Source organism: Coregonus clupeaformis, unplaced genomic scaffold, assembly GCF_020615455.1.
Source record: "Coregonus clupeaformis isolate EN_2021a unplaced genomic scaffold, ASM2061545v1 scaf0579, whole genome shotgun sequence".
NCBI classification, from domain to species: domain Eukaryota; kingdom Metazoa; phylum Chordata; class Actinopteri; order Salmoniformes; family Salmonidae; genus Coregonus; species Coregonus clupeaformis.
This window is the reverse complement of record NW_025534034.1, coordinates 236,805-264,747: the sequence shown is the minus strand read 5'-3', so window position 1 is coordinate 264,747 and position 27,943 is coordinate 236,805. Positions and strand designations below refer to the sequence as shown.

The window sequence follows — 27,943 nt, the reverse complement described above, 5'->3', positions numbered from 1 at the left end:
ACAGCTGCTCCCACAACAACAACACCTTCTTCCACAACAACCACAGATGCACCAACAACAACCACAGCCACAGTTACAACAACCACTGCTGTACCCACAATAACCACTGCTGTACCCACAACAACCACAGCTTCTCCCACAACAACCACAGCTGATGCTGCTACGACAACTACAGCTGTGGCCAAAACAGCAACAGCTGCTCCCACAACAACTACAACAGCTGTTGCTTTGAAAACAACATCTGCGGATACAACAACTAATGCCGTCCCCACAACAACAACAACCGTTGCTCCCACAACAACATCAACAAAATCAGCTGCTATGATAGCAACAGATGTGGTTACAACAACCAAAGGCATCACCACAAAAACCACAGCTGCTCCCTCAACAACAACAACAACAACACCTTCTTCCACAACAACCACAGCTGCTGCTACAGCAACAACAGCTGTGGCTACAATAACAACAGCTGCTACCAAAACAACCACAGATGCACTCACAACAACCACATTTTCTCCGACAACAACTACAGCAGCTCCAATGACCAAATCACCTTCCCTTACTATAACCACAGCTGTAACCATAATAACCACATCTTCTCAGACAACAACTACAGCAGTTCCAATGAACACAACACATTCCCCTACAACAACCACAGCTGTACCCACAACAACCACAGCTGTTCTAACAATAACCACAGCTGTTCCCACAACAACAACAGCTGAGGCTACAACAACTAAAGTAATCCCAACAACAACCAAAGTCATCTCAACAACAAATACAGCTGCTCCCACAACAACCACAGCTGTACCCACAACAACCACAGCTGCTCCCACAACAACCACTGCTGTACCCACAACAACCACAGCTGCTCCCACAACATCTACAGCTGCTACTGCAACAACAACTACAGCTGTGGCTATAAAAACAACAGTTGTCCCCACAACAACAACAGCTGTCCCCACAACAACAACAGCTGCTCCCACAACAACCACAGCTTCTCCTACAACAACAACAACAGCTGCTGCTATGATAACAACAGCTGAGTTTACAACAACAACAGCAACTGCAGCTAATGTGCCAAGAACCAGAGCTGGTACCGACACAACCACATCTGCACAACAAACAACCACTGCTGCTCCCACAACAACCACAGATGGACCCACAACAACCACATCTTCTGCGGCAACAACAGCAGCAGCTCCAATAACAACAACATCTTCCTCTACAACAGCCATAGCTAATCCCACAACAACCACAGCAGATGCTACGACAACAACTGCTGCAGCTACAACAATCAAAACCATCCCCACAACAACGACAGCTGCTCCCACAACAACCACAGCTGCTACGACAACTAAAGCTGTGGCTACAACAATAACAGCCATCACCACAAGAACATCAGCTGCTCCCACAACAACCACTGCAGCACCAACGATGACTACAGCTGCTCCTACAACAACCACAGATACACCAACAACATCTTCTCCAACAACAACTACAGCAGATCCAACGACCGCAACAGCTTCCTCTACAAAACGTACAGCAGCTCCAACAACAACCACAGCTATTTCCACAACAAACATAGCTACTGCTACGACAACAACAGCTGCGGCTATAACAACCAAAGGCGTCCCCACAACAACCACAGCTGCTCCCACAACAACCACAAATGCACCCATACCAACCACATTTTCTCTGAAAACAACTAAAGCAGCTCCCACAACCACAACAGCTTCCCCTACAACAACCACAGCTGCTCCCACTACAACCACAGCCGGAGGAATGACGACCACAGCTGCACTCATAACAATAACAGCTGCTCCAACAAAAACCACATCTTCACCCACAACAACCACAGTTTTTCCCACAACAACCACAGCTGATGCTGCTACGACAACTACAGCTGTGGCTACAACAACAACATCCATTACAACAACAACAACAGCTGCTCCCACTACAACCACTGCAGCACCAATGACGACTAAAGCTGCTCCCACAACAACCACTGTTTCCCTTACAACAACAACAGCTGCTGGTTTGATAACAACAGTTGTGGCTACAACACCAGCCATCCGCACAACAACCACAGCTGCTCCCACAACAACAACAGCCACAGCTCCGACAACCACAGCCATCCTCACAACAACCACATATGCTCCCACAACAACCACAGCAAATCCAACGACCACAACAGCTTCCTCTACAACAACGCCAGCTGCTCCAACAACTACAACAGCTTCCCCTACAACAACCACAGCTGTTCCCACATCAACCACAGCTGCTACCAAAACAACCACATCTGCATCGACAACAACCACAGCTACAGCTCCGACACCTACAGCCATCCCCACAACAACCACAGCTGCTCCCACAACAAACACAGATGCCCCCACAACAACCACATCTTCCCCGACAACAACTACAGCAGCTCCAACAACCACAACAGCTTCATCTACAACAATCACAGCTGCTCCAACAACAACCACTGCTGCTGCTATGACAACAAATGCTGCGGCTATAACAACTAAAGCCGTCCACACATCAACAACAGCTGCTCCCACAACAACATCAACAACATCAGATGCTATGATAACAATCACTGCAGCACCAACGATGACTACAACTGCACCCACAACAACCACATCTTCTCCGACAACAAATACAGCTATTCCTACAACAACCACAGCTGCTGCTATGACAACAACTTTTGTGGCTTCAACAACTAAAGCCGACCCCACAGCCACAACAGCTGCTCCCACAACAACATCAACAACATCAGATGCTATGATAACAACAGCTGCGGCAACAACAACAACACCTTCTTCCACAACAACCACAGCTGCTGTTACGTCAACAACAGCTGTGGCTACAACAACAACAGCTGCTATCGAAACAACCACAGATGCACTCAAAACAACCACATCTTCTCCGACAACAACTACAGCAGCTCAAATGACCAAAACACCTTCCCCTACAACAACCACAGCTGTACCCACTACAACCACAGCTGATCTACCAACAACCACAGCTGTTCCCAGACCAACAACAGCTGAGGCTACAACAAGCAAAGTCATCCCAACAACAACCACAGCTGCACTCACAACAACCACATCTTCTCAGACAACAACTACAGCAGTTCCAATGAACACCACACCTTCCCCTACAACAACCACAGCTGTACCCACCATAACCACAGCTGTTCCCACAACAACAGCTGAGGCTATAACAACCAAAGTCATCCCAACAACAACCAAAGTCATCCCAGCAACAAAAACAGCTGCTCCCACAACAACCATAGCTCCATCCAAAACAACCACAGCTTCTCCCACAACAACTACAGCTGCTGGTGCTACGACAACCACAGCTGTGGCTATAAAAACTACAACTGTCCCCACAACAACAACAGCTGTTCCCACAACAACCACAGCTTCCCCTATGACAACAACAGCTGCTGCTATGATAACAACAGCTGAGGCTACAACAACAACAGCCATCCCCACAACAACTACAGCGCCAACAACCAGAAATGCTACCGACACAACCACATCTGCACCAACAACAACCACAGCTGTTCCTACAACAACCACAGATGCACCCACAACCACCACATCTTCTCCGGCAACAACAACAGCAGCTCCAACGACTACAACAGCTTCCTCTACAACAACCATAGCTGATCCCACAACAACAGCAGATACTACGACAACAACTGCTGCAGCTACAACAATCAAATTCTTCCCCACAACAACCAGAGCTGCTCCATCAACAACCACAGATAAACCCACAACAACTACATTTTCTCTGACAACAACTACAGCAGCTCCCACAACCACAACAGCTCCCCTTAAAACAACCACAGATACACCAACAACAACAACATCTTCCCCGACAACAACTACAGCAGATCCACCGACCACAACAGCTTCCTCTACAACAAGTACAGCAGCTCCAACAACAACCACAGCTACTGCTTGGACAACAACAGCTGCGGCTAGAACAACCAAAGTCGTCCCCACAACAAACACAGCTGCTCCCACAACAACCACAGATGCACCCACACCAACCACATTTTCTCTGAAAACAACTACAGCAGCTCCCACAACCACAACAGCTGCTGCTACACCACCCACATCTGCACCAACAACAACCACAGCCACAGCTCCAACAACCACAGCCGTCCACACAACAACCACAGCTGCTCCCACAACAACCACAGATGCACACACAAGAACCACATCATCTCCGACCATAGCAGCTTCCTCTACAACAACCCAAGCCAGCCCCACAACAACCACAGCTGTTCTAACAATAACCACAGCTGTTCCCACAACAACAACAGCTGAGGCTACAACAACTAAAGTAATCCCAACAACAACCAAAGTCATCTCAACAACAAATACAGCTGCTCCCACAACAACCACAGCTGTACCCACAACAACCACAGCTGCTCCCACAACAACCACTGCTCTACCCACAACAACCACAGCTGCTCCCACAACATCTACAGCTGCTACTGTAACAACAACTACAGCTGTGGCTATAAAAACAACAGCTGTCCCCACAACAACAACAGCTGTCCCCACAACAACAACAGCTGCTCCCACAACAACCACAGCTTCTCCTACAACAACAAAAACAGCTGCTGCTATGATAACAACAGCTGAGTTTACAACAACAACAGCCATCCCCAAAACAACTGCAGCTAATGTGCCAAGAACCAGAGCTGGTACCGACACAACCACATCTCCACAACAAACAACCACAGCTGCTCCCACAACAACCACAGATGGACCCACAACAACCACATCTTCTGCGGCAACAACAGCAGCAGCTCCAATGACAACAACATCTTCCTCTACAACAGCCATAGCTAATCCCACAACAACCACAGCAGATGCTACGACAACAACTGCTGCAGCTACAACAATCAAAACCATCCCCACAACAACGACAGCTGCTCCCACAACAACCACAGCTGCTACGACAACTAAAGCTGTGGCTACATCAATAACAGCCATCACCACAAGAACATCAGCTGCTCCCACAACAACCACTGCAGCACCAACGATGACTACAGCTGCTCCTACAACAACCACAGATACACCAACAACATCTTCTCCAGCAACAACTACAGCAGATCCAACGACCGCAACAGCTTCCTCTACAAAAAGTACAGCAGCTCCAACAACAACCACAGCTATTTCCACAACAAACACAGCTACTGCTACGACAACAACAGCTGCGGCTATAACAACCAAAGTTGTCCCCACAACAACCACAGCTGCTCCCACAACAACCACAAATGCACCCATACCAACCACATTTTCTCTGAAAACAACTACAGCAGCTCCCACAACCACAACAGCTTCCCCTACAACAACCACAGCTGCTCCCACTACAACCACAGCCGGAGGAACGACGACCACAGCTGCACTCATAACAATAACAGCTGCTCCAACAAAAACCACATCTTCACCCACAACAACCACAGTTTTTCCCACAACAACCACAGCTGATGCTGCTACGACAACTAAAGCTGTGGCTACAACAACAACATCCATTACAACAACAACAACAGCTGCTCCCACTACAACCACTGCAGCACCAATGACGACTAAAGCTGCTCCCACAACAACCACTGTTTCCCTTACAACAACAACAGCTGTTGGTTTGATTACAACAGTTGTGGCTACAACACCAGCCATCCGCACAACAACCACAGCTGCTCCCACAACAACAACAGCCACAGCTCCGACAACCACAGCCATCCTCACAACAACCACATATGCTCCCACAACAACCACAGCAAATCCAACGACCACAACAGCTTCCTCTACAACAACGCCAGCTGCTCCAACAACTACAACAGCTTCCCCTACAACAACCACAGCTGTTCCCACATCAACCACAGCTGCTACCAAAACAACCACATCTGCATCGACAACAACCACAGCTACAGCTCCGACACCCACAGCCATCCCCACAACAACCACAGCTGCTCCCACAACAAACACAGATGCCCCCACAACAACCACATCTTCCCCGACAACAACTACAGCAGCTCCAACGACCACAACAGCTTCATCTACAACAATCACAGCTGCTCCAACAACAACCACTGCTGCTGCTATGACAACAAATGCTGCGGCTATAACAACTAAAGCCGTCCACACATCAACAACAGCTGCTCCCACAACAACATCAACAACATCAGATGCTATGATAACAACCACTGCAGCACCAACGATGACTACAACTGCTCCTACAACAACCACAGATACACCAACAACAACAACATCTTCACCAACAACAACTACAGCATATCCAACGACCAAATCTGCTTCCTCTACAACAACTACAGCAGCTCCAACACCAACCACAAATGCACCAACTACAACCACAGCCACAGCTCCGACAACCACAGCCATCCTCACAACAAACACAGCTTCTCCCATGACAACCACAGCAGATCCAACGACCACAACAGCTTCCTCTACAACAATGACAGCTGCTCCAACAACTACAACATCTTCCCCTACAACAACCACAGCTGTTCCCACAACAACCACAGCTGCTACCACAACAACCACATCTGCATCGACAACAACCACAGCCACAGCTCAGACACCCACAGCCGTCTCCTCATCCACCACAGCTTCTCCCAGAACAACAACAGATGCACCCACAACAACCACATCTTCTCCGACAACAAATACAGCTATTCCTACAACAACCACAGCTGCTGCTATGACAACAACTTTTGTGGCTTCAACAACTAAAGCCGACCCCACAGCCACAACAGCTGCTCCCACAACAACATCAACAACATCAGATGCTATGATAACAACAGCTGCGGCAACAACAACAACACCTTCTTCCACAACAACCACAGCTGCTGTTACGTCAACAACAGCTGTGGCTACAACAACAACAGCTGCTATCGAAACAACCAAAGATGCACTCAAAACAACCACATCTTCTCCGACAACAACTACAGCAGCTCAAATGACCAAAACACCTTCCCCTACAACAACCACAGCTGTACCCACTACAACCACAGCTGATCTACCAACAACCACAGCTGTTCCCAGACCAACAACAGCTGAGGCTACAACAAGCAAAGTCATCCCAACAACAACCAAAGTCATCCCAGCAACAAAAACAGCTGCTCCCACAACAACCATAGCTCCATCCAAAACAACCACAGCTTCTCCCACAACAACTACAGCTGCTGCTGCTACGACAACCACAGCTGTGGCTATAAAAACAACAACTGTCCCCACAACAACAACAGCTGTTCCCACAACAACCACAGCTTCCCCTATGACAACAACAGCTGCTGCTATGATAACAACAGCTGAGGCTACAACAACAACAGCCATCCCCACAACAACTACAACTGCAGCGCTAACAACCAGAAATGCTACCGACACAACCACATCTGCACCAACAACAACCACAGCTGTTCCTACAACAACCACAGATGCACCCACAACAACCACATCTTCTCCGGCAACAACAACAGCAGCTCCAACGACTACAACAGCTTCCTCTACAACAACCATAGCTGATCCCACAACAACAACAGCAGATACTACGACAACAACTGCTGCAGCTACAACAATCAAATTCTTCCCCACAACAACCAGAGCTGCTCCATCAACAACCACAGATAAACCCACAACAACTACATTTTCTCTGACAACAACTACAGCAGCTCCCACAACCACAACAGCTCCCCTTAAAACAACCACAGATACACCAACAACAACAACATCTTCCCCGACAACAACTACAGCAGATCCACCGACCACAACAGCTTCCTCTACAACAAGTACAGCAGCTCCAACAACAACCACAGCTACTGCTTGGACAACAACAGCTGCGGCTAGAACAACCAAAGTTGTCCCCACAACAACCACAGCTGCTCCCACAACAACCACAGATGCACCCACACCAACCACATTTTCTCTGAAAACAACTACAGCAGCTCCCACAACCACAACAGCTGCTGCTACACCAACCACATCTGCACCAACAACAACCACAGCCACAGCTCCAACAACCACAGCCGTCCACACAACAACCACAGCTGCTCCCACAACAACCACAGATGCACACACAAGAACCACATCATCTCCGAACATAGCAGCTTCCTCTACAACAACCAAAGCCAGCCCCACAACAACCACAGTTGTTCCCATAACAACCACAGATGCACCCCCAACAACCACATTCTCTCAGACAACTACAGCAGCTCCCATAACCACAAGAGCTTCCCCGACAACAACCACAAGAGCTTCCCCTACAACGACCACAGCTGCACCCATGACAATCACAGCTGCTCCCACATCAACTACATCTGCACCGACAACAACCATAGCCACAGTTAAAACCACCACAGCTGTAACCACAGCTGCTACCGCAATGACAACAGCAGTACCAATTTTGTCTACTGCGGGGGATACAACAACCAAACCTTCCCCCAGATCAACCACAGATGCTGCTACGACAACAACAGCTATGGCTACAACAAGAACAGCCATCCCCACAACAACCACAGCTGTTCGTACAACAACCATAGCCACCCCCACAACAACCACAGCTTCCGCCAAAACAACCACAGTTGCTCAGACAACAACCACAGCTTCACCAATGATAACCACAGCTGTACCAACGACAACTACAGCTACTGCTACAACAACAAAACCTGTTGCTCCAACAACTACTGTTTCCCCAACCAATGATTCCACTGGCCATCCAACAACAAATGAAGGTGTACTTATTCTACAGTTCCGGCTGCAAGGAACGTTTTTGGAAGCCTACAAAAGTCCACAGTCCAAGGAGTACCTTTCTCTGGCTTTAAATGTCACATCTGAGGTAAATGTTTGTCATCAACATCAGCAGGAATATTGAAATGGACAATTTAAAACAAAACTTGCTTGTGAGTTACTTGTTTTTTTCTTCCTTTTATTGCTTACTGTGTGCACTGATTTCTTTCTACAGTTGAATCGAGGATACAAAGGAATATATCCTGTAATCTTCCTCAGATGCGTCATCATCCGTTTCTGGTATGTTCAGTTCTCCTTTTGGTCCACATTTCTACAGCTTACTTAATTGCAGATAGATTAAGTGTATTAATCACATCTTTACCATATTTTAATAATACTAATACTACTACTAATAACAATAATAACTTTTATTGCATTTCACATTAATTCTATTCTTTGATATTTAGGTCTGGTTCTGTGGGTGTGACAACCAACTTGATCTTCACAAACCAGTCTGTGGTCCCTAACGTTACAAATGTAGAGGACTCCCTCAAGACATCCATAAACACGTCGACAGTCTTCTTGGACGTTGTTACTGGCAGTATCAATGCTGGTAAGGATGAAACTAAACACAATACGTATTAAAATTCAAACACATGACGGGGGGCTGGCCTTTGGTATTGGGTTGCCAACTAATTAAGTTGAGCAAGTTTTTCAGATTTCTAGTATAATTTTAATGGTCGAAATCAAATATTTTTTTATACAGAACTCCAGAATAACACGACTACTACAACAAAAGCTGCTACAACAATCGAAGCCCTGACCACAACAACCACAGCTGCTCCAACAACAATCAAAGATTTACCCACAACAACCAAATCTGCTTCCACAACTGCAGTAGATCCCACAAACACAACAGCTTCCCTTACCGCAACCATAGCTTCCCCAATACAACCACAGCTGTTGCTACGACAACAACAGATGTGCCAACAATAACCACAGCCGTCCCATCAACAACAGCTGCTCCCACAATAACTACAGCAAAACCAATGACATCTACAGCTGCAGCTACAACAAGTACATCTGTGGCTACAACAACAACAGCCGCACCCACAACAACCACAGCTTCCCCCAAAATAACTACAGCTGCTGCTACAACAACAACAGATGTGCCAACAACAACCACAGCCGTGCCAACAACAGCTGCTCCCACAACAACCACAGCCACACAAACGACATCTACAGCTGCAGCTACGACAACCACATCAACACCAATAACATCTCCTGAAGCAGCTACAACAACCACAGCTGCTTCAACCACAACCAAAGGTGCTGCTGCGACAACAACAGCTGAGCCAACAACAACCACAGCTGCACCAACCACAAGCACAGCTAATGCTGAAACAACAACAGCTGCGGCAACAACACACAAAACCCTGCCCAAAACAACCACAGCTGCTTCCACAACAACAACAGCTGCTCCAACAATAAACACATCTGCACCAACTACAACCACAGCAACACCAATAACATATACAGCTGTGGCTTTAACAAGTACAGCTGTGGCTACAACAACCACAGCTACACCCACAACAACCACAGCTTCTTCCATAACAACCACAGCGGCTCCCACAACAACATCAGCCACTCCCACAACAACCACAGATGCTCCCACAACAACAACAACACCTTCTCCCACAACAATCACAGCTACTCCCACATCAACAACAACAGCTGCTGCTACAACAACAAAAACTGTGGTAACAACAACCGTACCTCTGCCCACAGCAACCACAGCTGCTGCAACAACAATCACAGATTCACCGACAACAACCACATCTGCTCCCAAAACTACAGCAGCTTCTACAACCACAACAACTTCCATGACAACAAACACAGCTGGTCCAACAGCGACCACAGCAGCAGCAATGACGTCTACTGCTGGGGATACAACAACCATAGCTTCCCCCAAAACAAGCACAGCTGCTGCTACGACAAATACCGCTAGGCCAACAACAACCACAGCCATCCCAACAACAACAGTTGCTCCCACTACAACCACAGCAACGCCAATGACATCTACAGCTGCAGCTACGACAAGTACAGCTGTGGCTACAACAACCACAGCTGAGCCCACAACAACCACAGATGATACAACCACAATCCAAGCTGCTGCTACAACAACAGCTGCAGAAACCACAGCCAAAACCCTGCCCACAACAACCACAGCTGCTCCCACAACAAACATAGCTTCTCCCGCAACAATTACCACCACAGTAACAACAATAACATCTACAGCTGCAGCTTCAACAAGTATAGCTGTGGCTACAACTACAACAGATGCACCTACAACAACCACATTTTCTCCGACAACAACTACAGTAGCTCCAACTACCTCAAAAGCTTCCCCTACAACAACCACGGCTGATCCCACAACAACCACAGCTGCTGCTATGACAACAACTTCTGCGGCTACAACAACAGCCGTCCCTACAACAACCACAGCTTCTCCCACAACAACCATAGCTGGTGCTGCTACAACAACTACAGCTGTGGCTACAACAACAGCTGCTCCAACAAAACCACTTCAGCACAAACGACGACTAAAGATGCTCCTACAACAACCCCAGATACACCCACAACAACAACATCTTCTCCGACAACAACCACAGCAGATCCAACGACCACAACAGCATCCTCTACAACAACTACAACTGCTCCTACAACAACCACAGCTGTTTCCACAACAACCACAGCTACTGCTACGACAACAAAAGCTGCGGATACAACAACCAAAGTCATCCCCACAACAACCACAGCTGCTCCCACAACAACCACAGATGCACCCACAATAACCAAATTTTCTCTGAAAACAACTACAGCAGCTCCCACAACCACAACAGCTTCCACTACAACAACCACAGCTGCTTCCACAACAACAACAGCTGCTCCCACAATAAACACATCTGCACCAACTACAACCACAGCAACACCAATAACATATACAGCTGCGGCTTTAACAAGTACAGCTGTGGCTACAACAACCACAGCTACACCCACAACAACCACAGCTTCTTCCATAACAACCACAGCGGCTCCCACAACAACATCAGCCACTCCCACAACAACCACAGATGCTCCCACAACAACAACAACACCTTCTCCCACAACAATCACAGCTACTCCCACATCAACAACAACAGCTGCTGCTACAACAACAAAAACTGTGGTAACAACAACCGTACCTCTGCCCACAGCAACCACAGCTGCTGCAACAACAATCACAGATTCACCCACAACAACCACATCTGCTCCCAAAACTACAGCAGCTTCTACAACCACAACAACTTCCATGACAACAAACACAGCTGGTCCAACAGCAACCACAGCAGCAGCAATGACGTCTACTGCTGGGGATACAACAACCATAGCTTCCCCCAAAAACAAGCACAGCTGCTGCTACGACAAATACCGCTAGGCCAACAACAACCACAGCCATCCCAACAACAACAGTTGCTCCCACTACAACCACAGCAACGCCAATGACATCTACAGCTGCAGCTACGACAAGTACAGCTGTGGCTACAACAACCACAGCTGAGCCCACAACAACCACAGATGATACAACCACAATCCAAGCTGCTGCTGCAACAACAGCTGCGGAAACCACAGCCAAAACCCTGCCCACAACAACCACAGCTGCTCCCACAACAAACATAGCTTCTCCCGCAACAATTACCACCACAGTAACAACAATAACATCTACAGCTGCAGCTTCAACAAGTATAGCTGTGGCTACAACTACAACAGATGCACCTACAACAACCACATCTTCTCCGACAACAACTACAGTAGCTCCAACTACCTCAAAAGCTTCCCCCTACAACAACCACGGCTGATCCCACAACAACCACAGCTGCTGCTATGACAACAACTTATGCGGCTACAACAACAGCCGTCCCTACAACAACCACAGCTTCTCCCACAACAACCATAGCTGGTGCTGCTACAACAACTACAGCTGTGGCTACAACAACAGCTGCTCCAACAAAACCACTGCAGCACAAACAACGACTAAAGATGCTCCTACAACAACCCCAGATACACCCACAACAACAACATCTTCTCCGACAACAACCACAGCAGATCCAACGACCACAACAGCATCCTCTACAACAACTACAACTGCTCCTACAACAACCACAGCTGTTTCCACAACAACCACAGCTACTGCTACGACAACAAAAGCTGCGGATACAACAACCAAAGTCATCCCCACAACAACCACAGCTGCTCCCACAACAACCACAGATGCACCCACAACAACCACATTTTCTCTAAAAACAACTACAGCAGCTCCCACAACCACAACAGCTTCCACTACAACAACCACAGCTGCTTCCACAACAACAACAGCTGCTCCCACAATAAACACATCTGCACCAACTACAACCACAGCAACACCAATAACATATACAGCTGCGGCTTTAACAAGTACAGCTGTGGCTACAACAACCACAGCTACACCCACAACAACCACAGCTTCTTCCATAACAACCACAGCGGCTCCCACAACAACATCAGCCACTCCCACAACAACCACAGCTACTCCCACATCAACAACAACAGCTGCTGCTACAACAACAAAAACTGTGGTAACAACAACCGTACCTCTGCCCACAGCAACCACAGCTGCTGCAACAACAATCACAGATTCACCCACAACAACCACATCTGCTCCCAAAACTACAGCAGCTTCTACAACCACAACAACTTCCATGACACCAACCACAGCTGGTCCAACAGCAACCACAGCAGCAGCAATGACGTCTACTGCTGGGGATACAACAACCATAGCTTCCCCCAAAACAAGCACAGCTGCTGCTACGACAAATACCGCTAGGCCAACAACAACCACAGCCATCCCAACAACAACAGTTGCTCCCACTACAACCACAGCAACGCCAATGACATCTACAGCTGCAGCTACGACAAGTACAGCTGTGGCTACAACAACCACAGCTGAGCCCACAACAACCACAGATGATACAACCACAATCCAAGCTGCTGCTACAACAACAGCTGCGGAAACCACAGCCAAAACCCTGCCCACAACAACCACAGCTGCTCCCACAACAAACATAGCTTCTCCCGCAACAATTACCACCAAAGTAACAACAATAACATCTACAGCTGCAGCTTCAACAAGTATAGCTGTGGCTACAACTACAACAGATGCACCTACAACAACCACATCTTCTCCGACAACAACTACAGTAGCTCCAACTACCTCAAAAGCTTCCCCTACAACAACCACGGCTGATCCCACAACAACCACAGCTGCTGCTATGACAACAACTTCTGCGGCTACAACAACAGCCGTCCCTACAACAACCACAGCTTCTCCCACAACAACCATAGCTGGTGCTGCTACAACAACTACAGCTGTGGCTACAACAACAGCTGCTCCAACAAAAACCACTGCAGCACAAACAACGACTAAAGATGCTCCTACAACAACCCCAGATACACCCACAACAACAACATCTTCTCCGACAACAACCACAGCAGATCCAACGACCACAACAGCATCCTCTACAACAACTACAACTGCTCCTACAAAAACCACAGCTGTTTCCACAACAACCACAGCTACTGCTACGACAACAAAAGCTGCGGATACAACAACCAAAGTCATCCCCACAACAACCACAGCTGCTCCCACAACAACCACAGATGCACCCACAACAACCACATTTTCTCTGAAAACAACTACAGCAGCTCCCACAACCACAACAGCTTCCACTACAACAACCACAGTTGCTTCCACAACAACAACAGCTGCTCCCACAATAAACACATCTGCACCAACTACAACCAGAGCAACACCAATAACATATACAGCTGCGGCTTTAACAAGTACAGCTGTGGCTACAACAACCACAGCTACACCCACAACAACCACAGCTTCTTCCATAACAACCACAGCGGCTCCCACAACAACATCAGCCACTCCCACAACAACCACAGATGCTCCCACAACAACAACAACACCTTCTCCCACAACAATCACAGCTACTCCCACATCAACAACAACAGCTGCTGCTACAACAACAAAAACTGTGGTAACAACAACCGTACCTCTGCCCACAGCAACCACAGCTGCTGCAACAACAATCACAGATTCACCCACAACAACCACATCTGCTCCCAAAACTACAGCAGCTTCTACAACCACAACAACTTCCATGACAACAACCACAGCTGGTCCAACAGCAACCACAGCAGCAGCAATGACGTCTACTGCTGGGGATACAACAACCATAGCTTCCCCCAAAACAAGCACAGCTGCTGCTACGACAAATACCGCTAGGCCAACAACAACCACAGCCATCCCAACAACAACAGTTGCTCCCACTACAACCACAGCAACGCCAATGACATCTACAGCTGCAGCTACGACAAGTACAGCTGTGGCTACAACAACCACAGCTGAGCCCACAACAACCACAGATGATACAACCACAATCCAAGCTGCTGCTACAACAACAGCTGCGGAAACCACAGCCAAAACCCTGCCCACAACAACCACAGCTGCTCCCACAACAAACATAGCTTCTCCCGCAACAATTACCACCACAGTAACAACAATAACATCTACAGCTGCAGCTTCAACAAGTATAGCTGTGGCTACAACTACAACAGATGCACCTACAACAACCACATCTTCTCCGACAACAACTACAGTAGCTCCAACTACCTCAAAAGCTTCCCCTACAACAACCACGGCTGATCCCACAACAACCACAGCTGCTGCTATGACAACAACTTCTGCGGCTACAACAACAGCCGTCCCTACAACAACCACAGCTTCTCCCACAACAACCATAGCTGGTGCTGCTACGACAACTACAGCTGTGGCTACAACAACATCTGCTCCAACAAAAACCACTGCAGCACAAACAACGACTAAAGATGCTCCTACAACAACCCCAGATACACCCACAACAACAACATCTTCTCCGACAACAACCACAGCAGATCCAACGACCACAACAACATCCTCTACAACAACTACAACTGCTCCTACAACAACCACAGCTGTTTCCACAACAACCACAGCTACTGCTACGACAACAAAAGCTGCGGATACAACAACCAAAGTCATCCCCACAACAACCACAGCTGCTCCCACAACAACCACAGATGCACCCACAACAACCACATTTTCTCTGAAAACAACTACAGCAGCTCCCACAACCACAACAGCTTCCACTACAACAACCACAGTTGCTTCCACAACAACAACAGCTGCTCCCACAATAAACACATCTGCACCAACTACAACCAGAGCAACACCAATAACATATACAGCTGCGGCTTTAACAAGTACAGCTGTGGCTACAACAACCACAGCTACACCCACAACAACCACAGCTTCTTCCATAACAACCACAGCGGCTCCCACAACAACATCAGCCACTCCCACAACAACCACAGATGCTCCCACAACAACAACAACACCTTCTCCCACAACAATCACAGCTACTCCCACATCAACAACAACAGCTGCTGCTACAACAACAAAAACTGTGGTAACAACAACCGTACCTCTGCCCACAGCAACCACAGCTGCTGCAACAACAATCACAGATTCACCCACAACAACCACATCTGCTCCCAAAACTACAGCAGCTTCTACAACCACAACAACTTCCATGACAACAACCACAGCTGGTCCAACAGCAACCACAGCAGCAGCAATGACGTCTACTGCTGGGGATACAACAACCATAGCTTCCCCAAAACAAGCACAGCTGCTGCTACGACAAATACCGCTAGGCCAACAACAACCACAGCCATCCCAACAACAACAGTTGCTCCCACTACAACCACAGCAACGCCAATGACATCTACAGCTGCAGCTACGACAAGTACAGCTGTGCCTACAACAACCACAGCTGAGCCCACAACAACCACAGATGATACAACCACAATCCAAGCTGCTGCTACAACAACAGCTGCGGAAACCACAGCCAAAACCCTGCCCACAACAACCACAGCTGCTCCCACAACAAACATAGCTTCTCCCGCAACAATTACCACCACAGTAACAACAATAACATCTACAGCTGCAGCTTCAACAAGTATAGCTGTGGCTACAACTACAACAGATGCACCTACAACAACCACATCTTCTCCGACAACAACTACAGTAGCTCCAACTACCTCAAAAGCTTCCCCTACAACAACCACGGCTGATCCCACAACAACCACAGCTGCTGCTATGACAACAACTTCTGCGGCTACAACAACAGCCGTCCCTACAACAACCACAGCTTCTCCCACAACAACCATAGCTGGTGCTGCTACAACAACTACAGCTGTGGCTACAACAACAGCTGCTCCAACAAAAACCACTGCAGCACAAACAACGACTAAAGATGCTCCTACAACAACCCCAGATACACCCACAACAACAACATCTTCTCCGACAACAACCACAGCAGATCCAACGACCACAACAGCATCCTCTACAACAACTACAACTGCTCCTACAAAAACCACAGCTGTTTCCACAACAACCACAGCTACTGCTACGACAACAAAAGCTGCGGATACAACAACCAAAGTCATCCCCACAACAACCACAGCTGCTCCCACAACAACCACAGATGCACCCACAACAACCACATTTTCTCTGAAAACAACTACAGCAGCTCCCACAACCACAACAGCTTCCACTACAACAACCACAGCTGCTCCCACAACAACCACAGCCGGATCTATGACGACCACAGCTGCACTAATAACAATCACAGCTTCTCCCACAACAACCACATCTTCACCGACAACAACCACAGTCACAGTTACAACAACCACAGCTTCTCCCACAACAACAACAGCTGTTGCTTTGACAACAACATCTGTGGATACAACAACAGCCATACCAACAACAACCACAACTGCTCCTACAACAACAACAGCTGCTGCTACACCAACCACATCTGAACCAAAAACAACCACAGCCACAGGTCTGACAACCACAGCAATCCTCACAACAACCACAGCTTCTCCCACAACAACCACAGATGCGCCCACAACAACCACAGCTTCTCCAACAACAACCTCAGCTGCTGCTACGACAACAACTGCTGCGGCTACAACAACCAAAGCCATCACCACAAAAACCACAGCTGCTCCCACAACAACAACAACAACACCTTCTTCCAAAACAACCACATCTGCTGCTATTGCAACAACAGCTGTGGCTACAACAACAACAGCTGCTACCGAAACAACCACAGATGCACCCACAACAACCACATCTTCTCAGACAACAACTACAGCAGTTCCAATGATCATAACACCTTACCCTACAACAGCCACAGCTGTTCCCAGACCAACAACAGCTGAGACTACAACAACCAAAGTCATCCTAACAACAACCACAGCTGCACCCACAACAACCACATCTCCTCAGAAAACAACTACAGCAGTTCCAATGACCACAACACCATCCCCTACAACAAACACAGATGTACCCACAACAACAAAAGCTGATGCTACAACAACCAAAGTCATCCCAACCAAAGTAATCTCAACAACAAACACAGCTGCTCCTACAACAACCACAGCTTCCCCTACAACAACCACAGCTGTTCCCACAACAACCACAGCTGCTACCACAACAACCGCATCTGCATCGACAACAACCACAGCCACAGCTCCGACACCCACAGCAGTCCCCACAACAACCACAGCTGCTCCCACAACAACCAAAGATAAACCCACAACAACCACATCTTCCCCGACAACAACTACAGCAGCTCCAACGACCACAACAGCTTCCTCTACAACAACAACAGCTGCTCCAACAACAACCACAGCTGCTGCTACGACAACAAATGCTGCGGCTACAACAGCTAAACCCATCCCAACATCAACAACAGCTGCTCCCACAACAACATCAACAACATCAGATGCTAAGATAACAACCACTGCAGCACCAACGATGACTTCAGCTGCTCCTACACCAACCACAGATATACCAACAACAACAACATCTTCTCCGACAACAACTACAGCAGATCCAACGACCAAAACTGCTTCCTCTACAACAACTACATTAGCTCCAACACCAATCACATCTGCTCCAACAACAAACACAGCCACAGCTCCGACAACCACAGCCGTTCTAACAACAACCACAGCTGCTCCCACAACAACCAAAGCAGATCCAACGACCAAAATAGCTTCCTCTACAACAATGACAGCTGCTCCAACAACTACAACAGCTTCCCCTACAACAACCACAGCTGTTCCCACAACAACCACAGCTGCTCCCACAACAACCACAGCTGCTCCCACAACAACCACTGCTGCTGCTATGACAACAACTGATGCAGCTACAAAAGCTAAAGCCTTCCCCACATCAACAACAGCTGCTCCCACAACAACATCAACAACATCACATGCTATGATAACAACCACTGCAGCACCAACGATGACCTCAGCTGATCCTACATCAACCACAGATCCACTAACAACAACAACATCTTCTCCGACAACAACTACAGCAGATCCGACGACCAAAACTGCTTCCTCTACTACAACTACATTAGCTCCAACAATAACCACATCTGAACCAACAACAAACACAGCCACAGCTCCGACAACCACAGCCGTTCTCACAACAACCACAGCTGCTCCCACAACAACCACAGCAGATCCAACGACCAAAATAGCTTCCTCTACAACAATGAACGCTGCTCCAACAACTACAACAGCTTCCCCTACAACAACCACAGCTGTTCCCACAACAACCACAGCTGCTCCCACAACAACCACAGCTGCTCCCACAACAACCACAGCTGCTGCTATGACAACAACTGCTGCGGCTACAACAGCTAAAGCCGTCCCCACATCAACAACAGCTGCTCCCACAACAACATCAACAACATCAGATGCTATGATAACAACCACTGCAGCACCAACGATGACTTCAGCTGCTCCTACATCAACCACAGATACACTAACAACAACAACAACATATTTTCCGACCACAACTGCAGCAGATCCGACGACCAAAACTGCTTCCTCTACAACAACTACATTAGTTACAACACCAACCACATCTGCACCAACAACAACCACAGCCGCAGCTCTGAGAACCACAGCCGTCCCCACAACAACCACAACTGCTCCAACAACAACATCAACAACATCAGCTGCTATGATACCAACAGATGTGGCTACAACAACCAAAGCCAGCACCACAACAACAACAACAGCTGCTCCCACAACAACATCAACAACATCAGCTGCTATGATAACAACAGCTGTGGCTACAACAACCAAAGCCATCACTACAAAAACCCCAGCTGGTCCCACAACAACAACAACAACAACAACAGCTGCTTTCGAAACAACCACATATGCACCCACAACAACCACATCTTCTCAGACAACAACTACAGCAGTTCCAATGATCACAACAGCTTCCTCTACAACAACAACAGCTGCTCCAACAACAACCACAGCTGCTGCTACGACAACAAATGCTGCGGCTACAACAGCTAAACCCATCCCGACATCAACAACAGCTGCTCCCACAACAACATCAACAACATCAGATGCTAAGATAACAACCACTGCAGCACCAACGATGACTTCAGCTGCTCCTACACCAACCACAGATACACCAACAACAACAGCATCTTCTCCGACAACAACTACAGCAGATCCAACGACCAAAACTGCTTCCTCTACAACAACTACATTAGCTCCAACACCAATCACATCTGCTCCAACAACAAACACAGCCACAGCTCCGACAACCACAGCCGTTCTAACAACAACCACAGCTGCTCCCACAACAACCAAAGATAAACCCACAACAACCACAACGACCACAGCTGCTCCCACAACAACCACAGCTGCTCCCACAACAACCACAACTGCTGCGGCTAAAACATCTAAAGCCGTCCCCACATCAACCACAGATACACTAACAACAACAACATCTTCTCCGACAACAACTACAGCAGATCCGACGACCAAAACTGCTTTTTCTACAACAACTACATTAGCTACAACACCAACCACATCTGCACCAACAACAACCACAGCCGCAGCTCTGACAACCACAGCCGTCCTCACAACAACCACATCTGCACCAACAACAACCACAGCCGCAGCTCTGAGAACCACTGCCGTCCCCACAACAACCACAGCTGCTCCAACAACAACATCAACAACATCAGCTGCTATGATACCACCAGATGTGGCTACAACAACCAAAGCCATCACCACAACAACAACAACAGCTGCTCCCACAACAACATCAACAACATCAGCTGCTATGATAACAACAGCTGTGGCTACAACAACCAAAGCCATCACCACAAAAACCCCAGCTGGTCCCACAACAACAACAACAACAACAACAACAACAACAGCTGCTACCGAAACAACTACAGATGCACCCACAACAACCACATCTTCTCCGACAACTACAGGAGCTACAATGACTAAAACACCTTTCCCTACAACAACCACAGCTGTTCCCAGACCAACAACAGCTGAGACTACAACAACCAAAGTCATCCTAACAACAACCACAGCTGCACCCACAACAACCACATCTCCTCAGACAACAACTACAGCAGTTCCAATGAACAAAACACCTTCCCCTACAACAACCACAGCTGCTCCCACAACAACCACAGCTGTACCAACAACAACCACAGCTGCTCCCACAATAACTACAGCTGCTACTGCAACAACAACTACAGTTGTGGCTATAAAAACAACAGCTGTCCCCACAACAACAACAGCTGCTGCTATGATAACAACAGCTGAGGCTACAACAACAACAGCCATCCCAACAACAACTACAGCTGCTGCGCCAACAACCAGAGCTGCTACCGACACAACCACATCTGCACCAACAACAACCACAGCTGCTCCCACATCAACCACAGATGCACCCAAAACAAGCACATCTTCTCTGGCAACAACAGCAGCAGCTCCAACGACCACAACAGCTTCCTCTACAACAACCATAGCTGATCCCACAACAACCACAGCAGCTGCTACGACAACAACTGCTACAGCTACAACAATCAAAATCATCCCCACAACAACCACATCTTCTCCGACAACAACTACAGGAGCTCCAATGACTAAAACACCTTCCCCTACAACAACCTCAGCTGTACCCACAACAACCACATTTTCGCTGACAACAACTACAGCAGCTCCCACAACCACAACAGCTACACTTACAACAACCACATATGTACCTACAACAACCACAGCTTCTCTCACAACAACCACAGCTGCTTCAACAACTAAAGCTGTGGCTACAACAATAACAGCCATCCCCACAAGAACATCAGCTGCTCCCACAACAACCACTGCAGCACCAACAATGACTACAGCTGCTCCTACAACAACCACAGATACACCAACAACATATTCTCAGACAACAACTACAGCTGTTCCAACGACCGCAACAACTTCCTCTATAACAACTACTGCAGCTCCAACAACAACCACAGCTATTTCCACAACAAACACAGATACTGCTACGACAACAACAGCTGCGGCTATAACAACCAAAGTCGTGCACACAACAACCACAGCTGCTCCCACAACAACCACAAATGCACTCACACCAACCACATTTTCTCTGAAAACAACTACAGCAGCTCCCACAACCACACCAGCTTCCCCTACAACAACCACAGCTGCTCCCACTACAACCACAGCTGGAGGAACGACGACCACTGCTGCACTCATAGCAATAACAGCTGCTCAAACAAAAACCACATCTTCACCCACAACAGCCACAGCTTCTCCCACAAAAACCACAGCTGATGCTGCTACAACAACTACAGCTGTGGCTACAACAACAACATCCATTCCTACGACAACAACAGCTGCTCCCACAACAACCCCTGCAGCACCAACAACGACTACAGCTGCTCCCACAACAACCACAGCTTCCCCTACAACAACAAAAGCTGCTGCTTTGATAACAACAGCTGTGGCTACAACAAAAGCCATCCCCACAACAACCACAGCTGCTCCCACAACAGCAACAGCTGCTGATACACCAACCACATCTGCACCATCAACAACCATAGCCACAGCTCCGACAACCACAACCGTCCTCACAACAACCACAGCTGCTCCCACAACAACCACAGCAGATCCAACGACCACAACAGCTTCCTCTACAACAACGACAGGTGCTCGCACAACTACAACAGCTTCCCCTACAACCACCACAGCTGTTCCCACAACAGCAACAGCTGCTGATACACCAACCACATCTGCACGAACAACAACCACAGCCACAGCTCCGACAACCACAGCCGTCCTCACAACAACCACAGCGGCTCCCACTACAACAATAGCTGCCATAGCAACAACAAAAGCTCCTGTAACAACCATCACTGCTGGCCCTACCACAACTACAGCTAACCCCACAATAACCACAACTGCTCCCACGACAACCACACCTGCACCCACAACAACCACAGCTGCTCCCACAACGACCACAGCTGCTGCTTCAACAACCACAGCAGTACCAACATACACCACAGCGGCTCCCACTACAACCACAGCTTCTCCCACAACAACCACAGCTGCTGCTACAACAATCAAAGCCCTGCCCACAACAACCACAGCTGTTCCAACAACAATCACAGATTCACACACAACAACCGTATCTGCTCCCACAACTACAGCAGTTCCCACAACCACAACAGCTTCCCTTACAACAACCACAGCTGGTAGCAAAACGACCACAGCTGCACCCACGACAACAACAGATTCTCCCACATCAACCACAGATTCTCACACAACAACCACAGCTTCTCCCACAACCACAACAGCATCCCTTGCTACCATAGCTGTTCCCACAACGACCACAGCAGCACCAATGATGTCTACTGCTGGGGCGACAACAATCACAGCTTCCCCAAAAACAACCACAGGTGCTGCTATGACAACAACAGATGTGCCAACAACCACCACAGCGGCATCAACAACAACCAGAGCTGATCCCACCACAACCACATCTGCTGCTACAACAACAACAACAGCTGCTGCAACAACACCCAAAACCCTGCCCCCAACAACCACAGCTGCTCCCACAACAACTATAGCAGCTCCCACAACCACAACAGCTTCCCCTACAACAACCACAGCTGCTCCCACTACAACCACAGCCGGAGGAACAACGACCACTGCTGCACTCATAGCAATAACAGCTGCTCCAACAAAAACCACATCTTCACCCACAACAACCACAGCTTATCCTACAAAAACCACAGCTGATGCTGCTACAACAACTACAGCTGTGGCTACAACAACAACATCAATTCCCACGACAACAACAGCTGCTCCCACAACAACCACTGCAGCACCAACAACGACTACAGCTGCTCCCACATCAACCACAGCTTCCCCTACAACAACAAAAGCTGCTGCTTTGATAACAACAGCTGTGGCTACAACAAAAACCATCCCCACAACAACGACAGCTGCTCCCACAACAGCAACAGCTGCTAATACACCAACCACATCTGCACCATCAACAACCATAGCCACAGCTCCAACAACCACAACCGTCCTCACAACAACCACAGCTGCTCCCACAACAACCACAGCTGATCCAATGTCCACAACAGCTTATTCTACAACAACGACAGCTGCTCCAACAACTACAACAGCTTCCCCTACAACCACCACAGCTGTTCCCACAACAGCAACAGCTGCTGATACACCAACCACATCTGCACGAACAACAACCACAGCCACGACAACCACAGCCGTCCTCACAACAACCACAGCGGCTCCCACTACAACAATAGCTGCCATAGCAACAACAAAAGCTCCTGTAACAACCATCACTGCTGGCCCTACCACAACTACAGCTAACCCCACAATAACCACAACTGCTCCCACGACAACCACACCTGCACCCACAACAACCACAGCTGCTCCCACAACAGCCACAGCTGCTCACACGACAACCACCGCTTCACCCACAACAACCACAACTGCACCAACGACAACCATAGCTGCGCCAACAGCAACCACAGCTGTTCCCACAACAACAACAACTGCACTAACAACATTCCCAGCTGCTGCTATGACAAGAACAGCCACCCCCACAACAACTACAGCTGCTCCCACAACAACCACAGCTGCTGCTTCAACAACCACAGCAGTACCAACGTACACCACAGCGGCTCCCACTACAACCACAGCTTCTCCCACAACAATCACAGATTCACACACAACAACCGTATCTGCTCCCACAACTACAGCAGTTCCCACAACCACAACAGCTTCCCTTACAACAACCACAGCTGGTAGCAAAACGACCACAGCTGCACCCACAACAACAACATATTCTCCCACATCAACCACAGATTCTCACACAACAACCACAGATTCTCCCACAACCACAACAGCATCCCTTGCTACTATAGCTGTTCCCACAACGACCACAGCAGCACCAATGATGTCTACTGCTGGGGCGACAACAATCACAGCTTCCCCAAAAACAACCACAGGTGCTGCTACGACAACAACAGCTGTGCCAACAACCACCACAGCTGCATCAACAACAACCAGAGCTGATCCCACCACAACCACATCTGCTGCTACAACAACAACAACAGCTGCTGCAACAAGACCCAAAACCCTGCCCCCAACAACCACAGCTGCTCCCACAACAACCACAGCTGTACGCACAACAACCATAGCTTCTCCCACAACAACCACAGCTGCTACAACAACTAAAGCTGTGGCTACAACAATAACAGCCATCCCCACAAGAACATCAGCTGCTCCCACAACAACCACTGCAGCACCAACGATGACTACAGCTGCTCCTACAACAACCACAGATACACCAACAACATATTCTCAGACAACAACTACAGCTGATCCAACGACCGCAACAACTTCCTCTATAACAACTACAGCAGCTCCAACAACAACCACAGCTATTTCCACAACAAACACAGATACTGCTACGACAACAACAGCTGCGGCTATAACAACCAAAGTCGTCCACACAACAACCACAGCTGCTCCCACAACAACCACAAATGCACTCACACCAACCACATTTTCTCTGAAAACAACTACAGCAGCTCCCACAACCACAACAGCTTCCCCTACAACAACCACAGCTGCTCCCACTACAACCACAGCCGGAGGAACAACAACCACTGCTGCACTCATAGCAATAACAGCTGCTCAAACAAAAACCACATCTTCACCCACAACAACCACAGCTTCTCCCACAAAAACCACAGCTGATGCTGCTACAACAACTACAGTTGTGGCTACAACAACAACATCCATTCCCACGACAACAACAGCTGCTCCCACAACAACCACTGCAGCACCAACAACGACTACAGCTGCTCCCACAACAACCACAGCTTTCCCTACATCAACAAAAGCTGATGCTTTGATAACAACAGCTGTGGCTACAACAACAGCCATCCCCACAACAAACACAGCTGCTCCCACAACAGCAACAGCTGCTGATACACCAACCACATCTGCACCATCAACAACCACAGCCACAGCTCCGACAACTACAACCGTCCTCACAACAACCACAGCTGCTCCTACAACAACCACAGCAGATCCAACGACCACAACAGCTTCCTCTACAACAACGACAGCTGCTCCAACAACTACGACAGCTTCCCCTACAACCATCACAGCTGTTCCCACAACAGCAACAGCTGCTGATACACCAACCACATCTGCACGAACAACAACCACAGCCACAGCTCCGACAATCACAGAGGCTCCCACTACAACAATAGCTGCCATAGCAACAACAAAAGCTCCCGTAACAACCATCACTGCTGGCCCTACCACAACTACAGCTAACCCCACAATAACCACAGCTGCTCCCACGACAACCACACCTGCACCCACAACAAACACAGCTGCTCCCACAACAACCACAGCTGCTCACACGACAACCACCGCTTCACCAACAACAACCACAACTACACCAACGACAACCACAGCTGCACCACAAGCAACCACAGCTGTTCCCACAACAACAACAACTGCACTAACAACATCCCCAGCTACTGCTATGACAAGAACAGCCACCCCCACAACAACTACAGCTGCTCCCACAACAACCACAGCTGCTGCTTCAACAACCACAGCAGTACCAACGTACACCACAGCAGCTCCCACTACAACCACAGCTTCTCCCACAATAACCACAGCTGCTGCTACAACAATCAAAACCCTGCCCACAACAACCACAGCTGTTCCAACAACAATCACAGATTCACACACAACAACCGTATCTGCTCCCACAACTACAGCAGTTCCCACAACCACAACAGCTTTCCTTACAACAACCACAGCTGGTAGCAAAACGACAACAGCTGCACCCACAACAACAACAGATTCTCCCACAACAACCACATATTCTCACACAACAACCACAGATTCTCACACAACAACCACAGATTCTCACACAACCACAACAGCATCCCTTGTAACCATAGCTGTTCCCACAACGACCACAGCAGCACCAATGATGTCTACTGCTGGGGCGACAACAATCACAGCTTCCCCAAAAACAACCACAGGTGCTGCTACAACAACAGCTGTGCCAACAACAACTACAGCTGCATCCACAGCAACCAGAGCTGATCCCACCACAACCACAGCTGCTGCTACAACAACAACAGCTGCTGCAACAACACCCAAAACCCTGCCCCCAACAACCACTGCTGCTCCCACAACAAACACAGCTGTTCCCACAACAACCATAGCTTCTCCCACAACAACCACAGCTGCTACAACAACTAAAGCTGTGGCTACAACAATAACAGCCATCCCCACAAGAACATCAGCTGCTCCCACAACAACCACTGCAGCACCAACGATGACTACAGCTGCTCCTACAACAACCACAGATACACCAACAACATATTCTCAGACAACAACTAAAGCTGATCCAACGACCGCAACAACTTCCTCTATAACAACTACAGCAGCTCCAACAACAACCACAGCTATTTCCACAACAAACACAGATACTGCTACGACAACAACAGCTGCGGCTATAACAACCAAAGTCGTCCACACAACAA

At 48.4% G+C, this 27,943-nt stretch overlaps 6 protein-coding genes across 6 annotated transcripts; all 6 read left to right on the top strand.

Annotated features, from left to right (window-relative positions):
* Window positions 1-321: 321 nt before the first annotated feature.
* On the top strand, window positions 322-3,148 carry LOC123485136 (mucin-2-like). Its single transcript, XM_045216024.1, has 3 exons — window positions 322-445; window positions 1,841-2,535; window positions 3,032-3,148. The coding sequence occupies exons 1-3, from the start codon at window positions 322-324 to the stop codon at window positions 3,146-3,148; spliced, it is 936 nt and encodes a 311-aa protein (XP_045071959.1).
* A 311-nt stretch (window positions 3,149-3,459) lies between these two features.
* On the top strand, window positions 3,460-5,519 carry LOC123485135 (cell wall protein DAN4-like). The gene is made up of 2 exons (XM_045216023.1): window positions 3,460-4,092; window positions 5,031-5,519. Exons 1-2 carry the CDS (start codon window positions 3,460-3,462, stop codon window positions 5,517-5,519), a joined length of 1,122 nt encoding a protein of 373 aa, XP_045071958.1.
* A 91-nt stretch (window positions 5,520-5,610) lies between these two features.
* LOC123485134 (uncharacterized protein PB18E9.04c-like) lies at window positions 5,611-8,396 on the top strand. The gene is made up of 2 exons (XM_045216022.1): window positions 5,611-6,321; window positions 7,896-8,396. Exons 1-2 carry the CDS (start codon window positions 5,611-5,613, stop codon window positions 8,394-8,396), a joined length of 1,212 nt encoding a protein of 403 aa, XP_045071957.1.
* Window positions 8,397-13,586: 5,190 nt separating this feature from the next.
* On the top strand, window positions 13,587-16,558 carry LOC123485133 (mucin-5AC-like; the record flags this gene model as incomplete). The annotated part of the gene is made up of 1 exon (XM_045216021.1): window positions 13,587-16,558. A coding segment is annotated over exon 1 (2,961 nt), but the record flags the coding sequence as incomplete, so codon positions are not given.
* Window positions 16,559-16,592: 34 nt separating this feature from the next.
* LOC123485132 (mucin-5AC-like) lies at window positions 16,593-22,658 on the top strand. Its single transcript, XM_045216020.1, has 2 exons — window positions 16,593-18,030; window positions 22,170-22,658. Exons 1-2 carry the CDS (start codon window positions 16,681-16,683, stop codon window positions 22,656-22,658), a joined length of 1,839 nt encoding a protein of 612 aa, XP_045071955.1. The 5' UTR covers window positions 16,593-16,680.
* Window positions 22,659-25,674: 3,016 nt separating this feature from the next.
* Window positions 25,675-27,800, top strand: LOC123485131 (mucin-5AC-like). The gene is made up of 2 exons (XM_045216019.1): window positions 25,675-27,582; window positions 27,696-27,800. The coding sequence occupies exons 1-2, from the start codon at window positions 25,675-25,677 to the stop codon at window positions 27,798-27,800; spliced, it is 2,013 nt and encodes a 670-aa protein (XP_045071954.1).
* The last annotated feature ends 143 nt before the right edge of the window (window positions 27,801-27,943 follow it).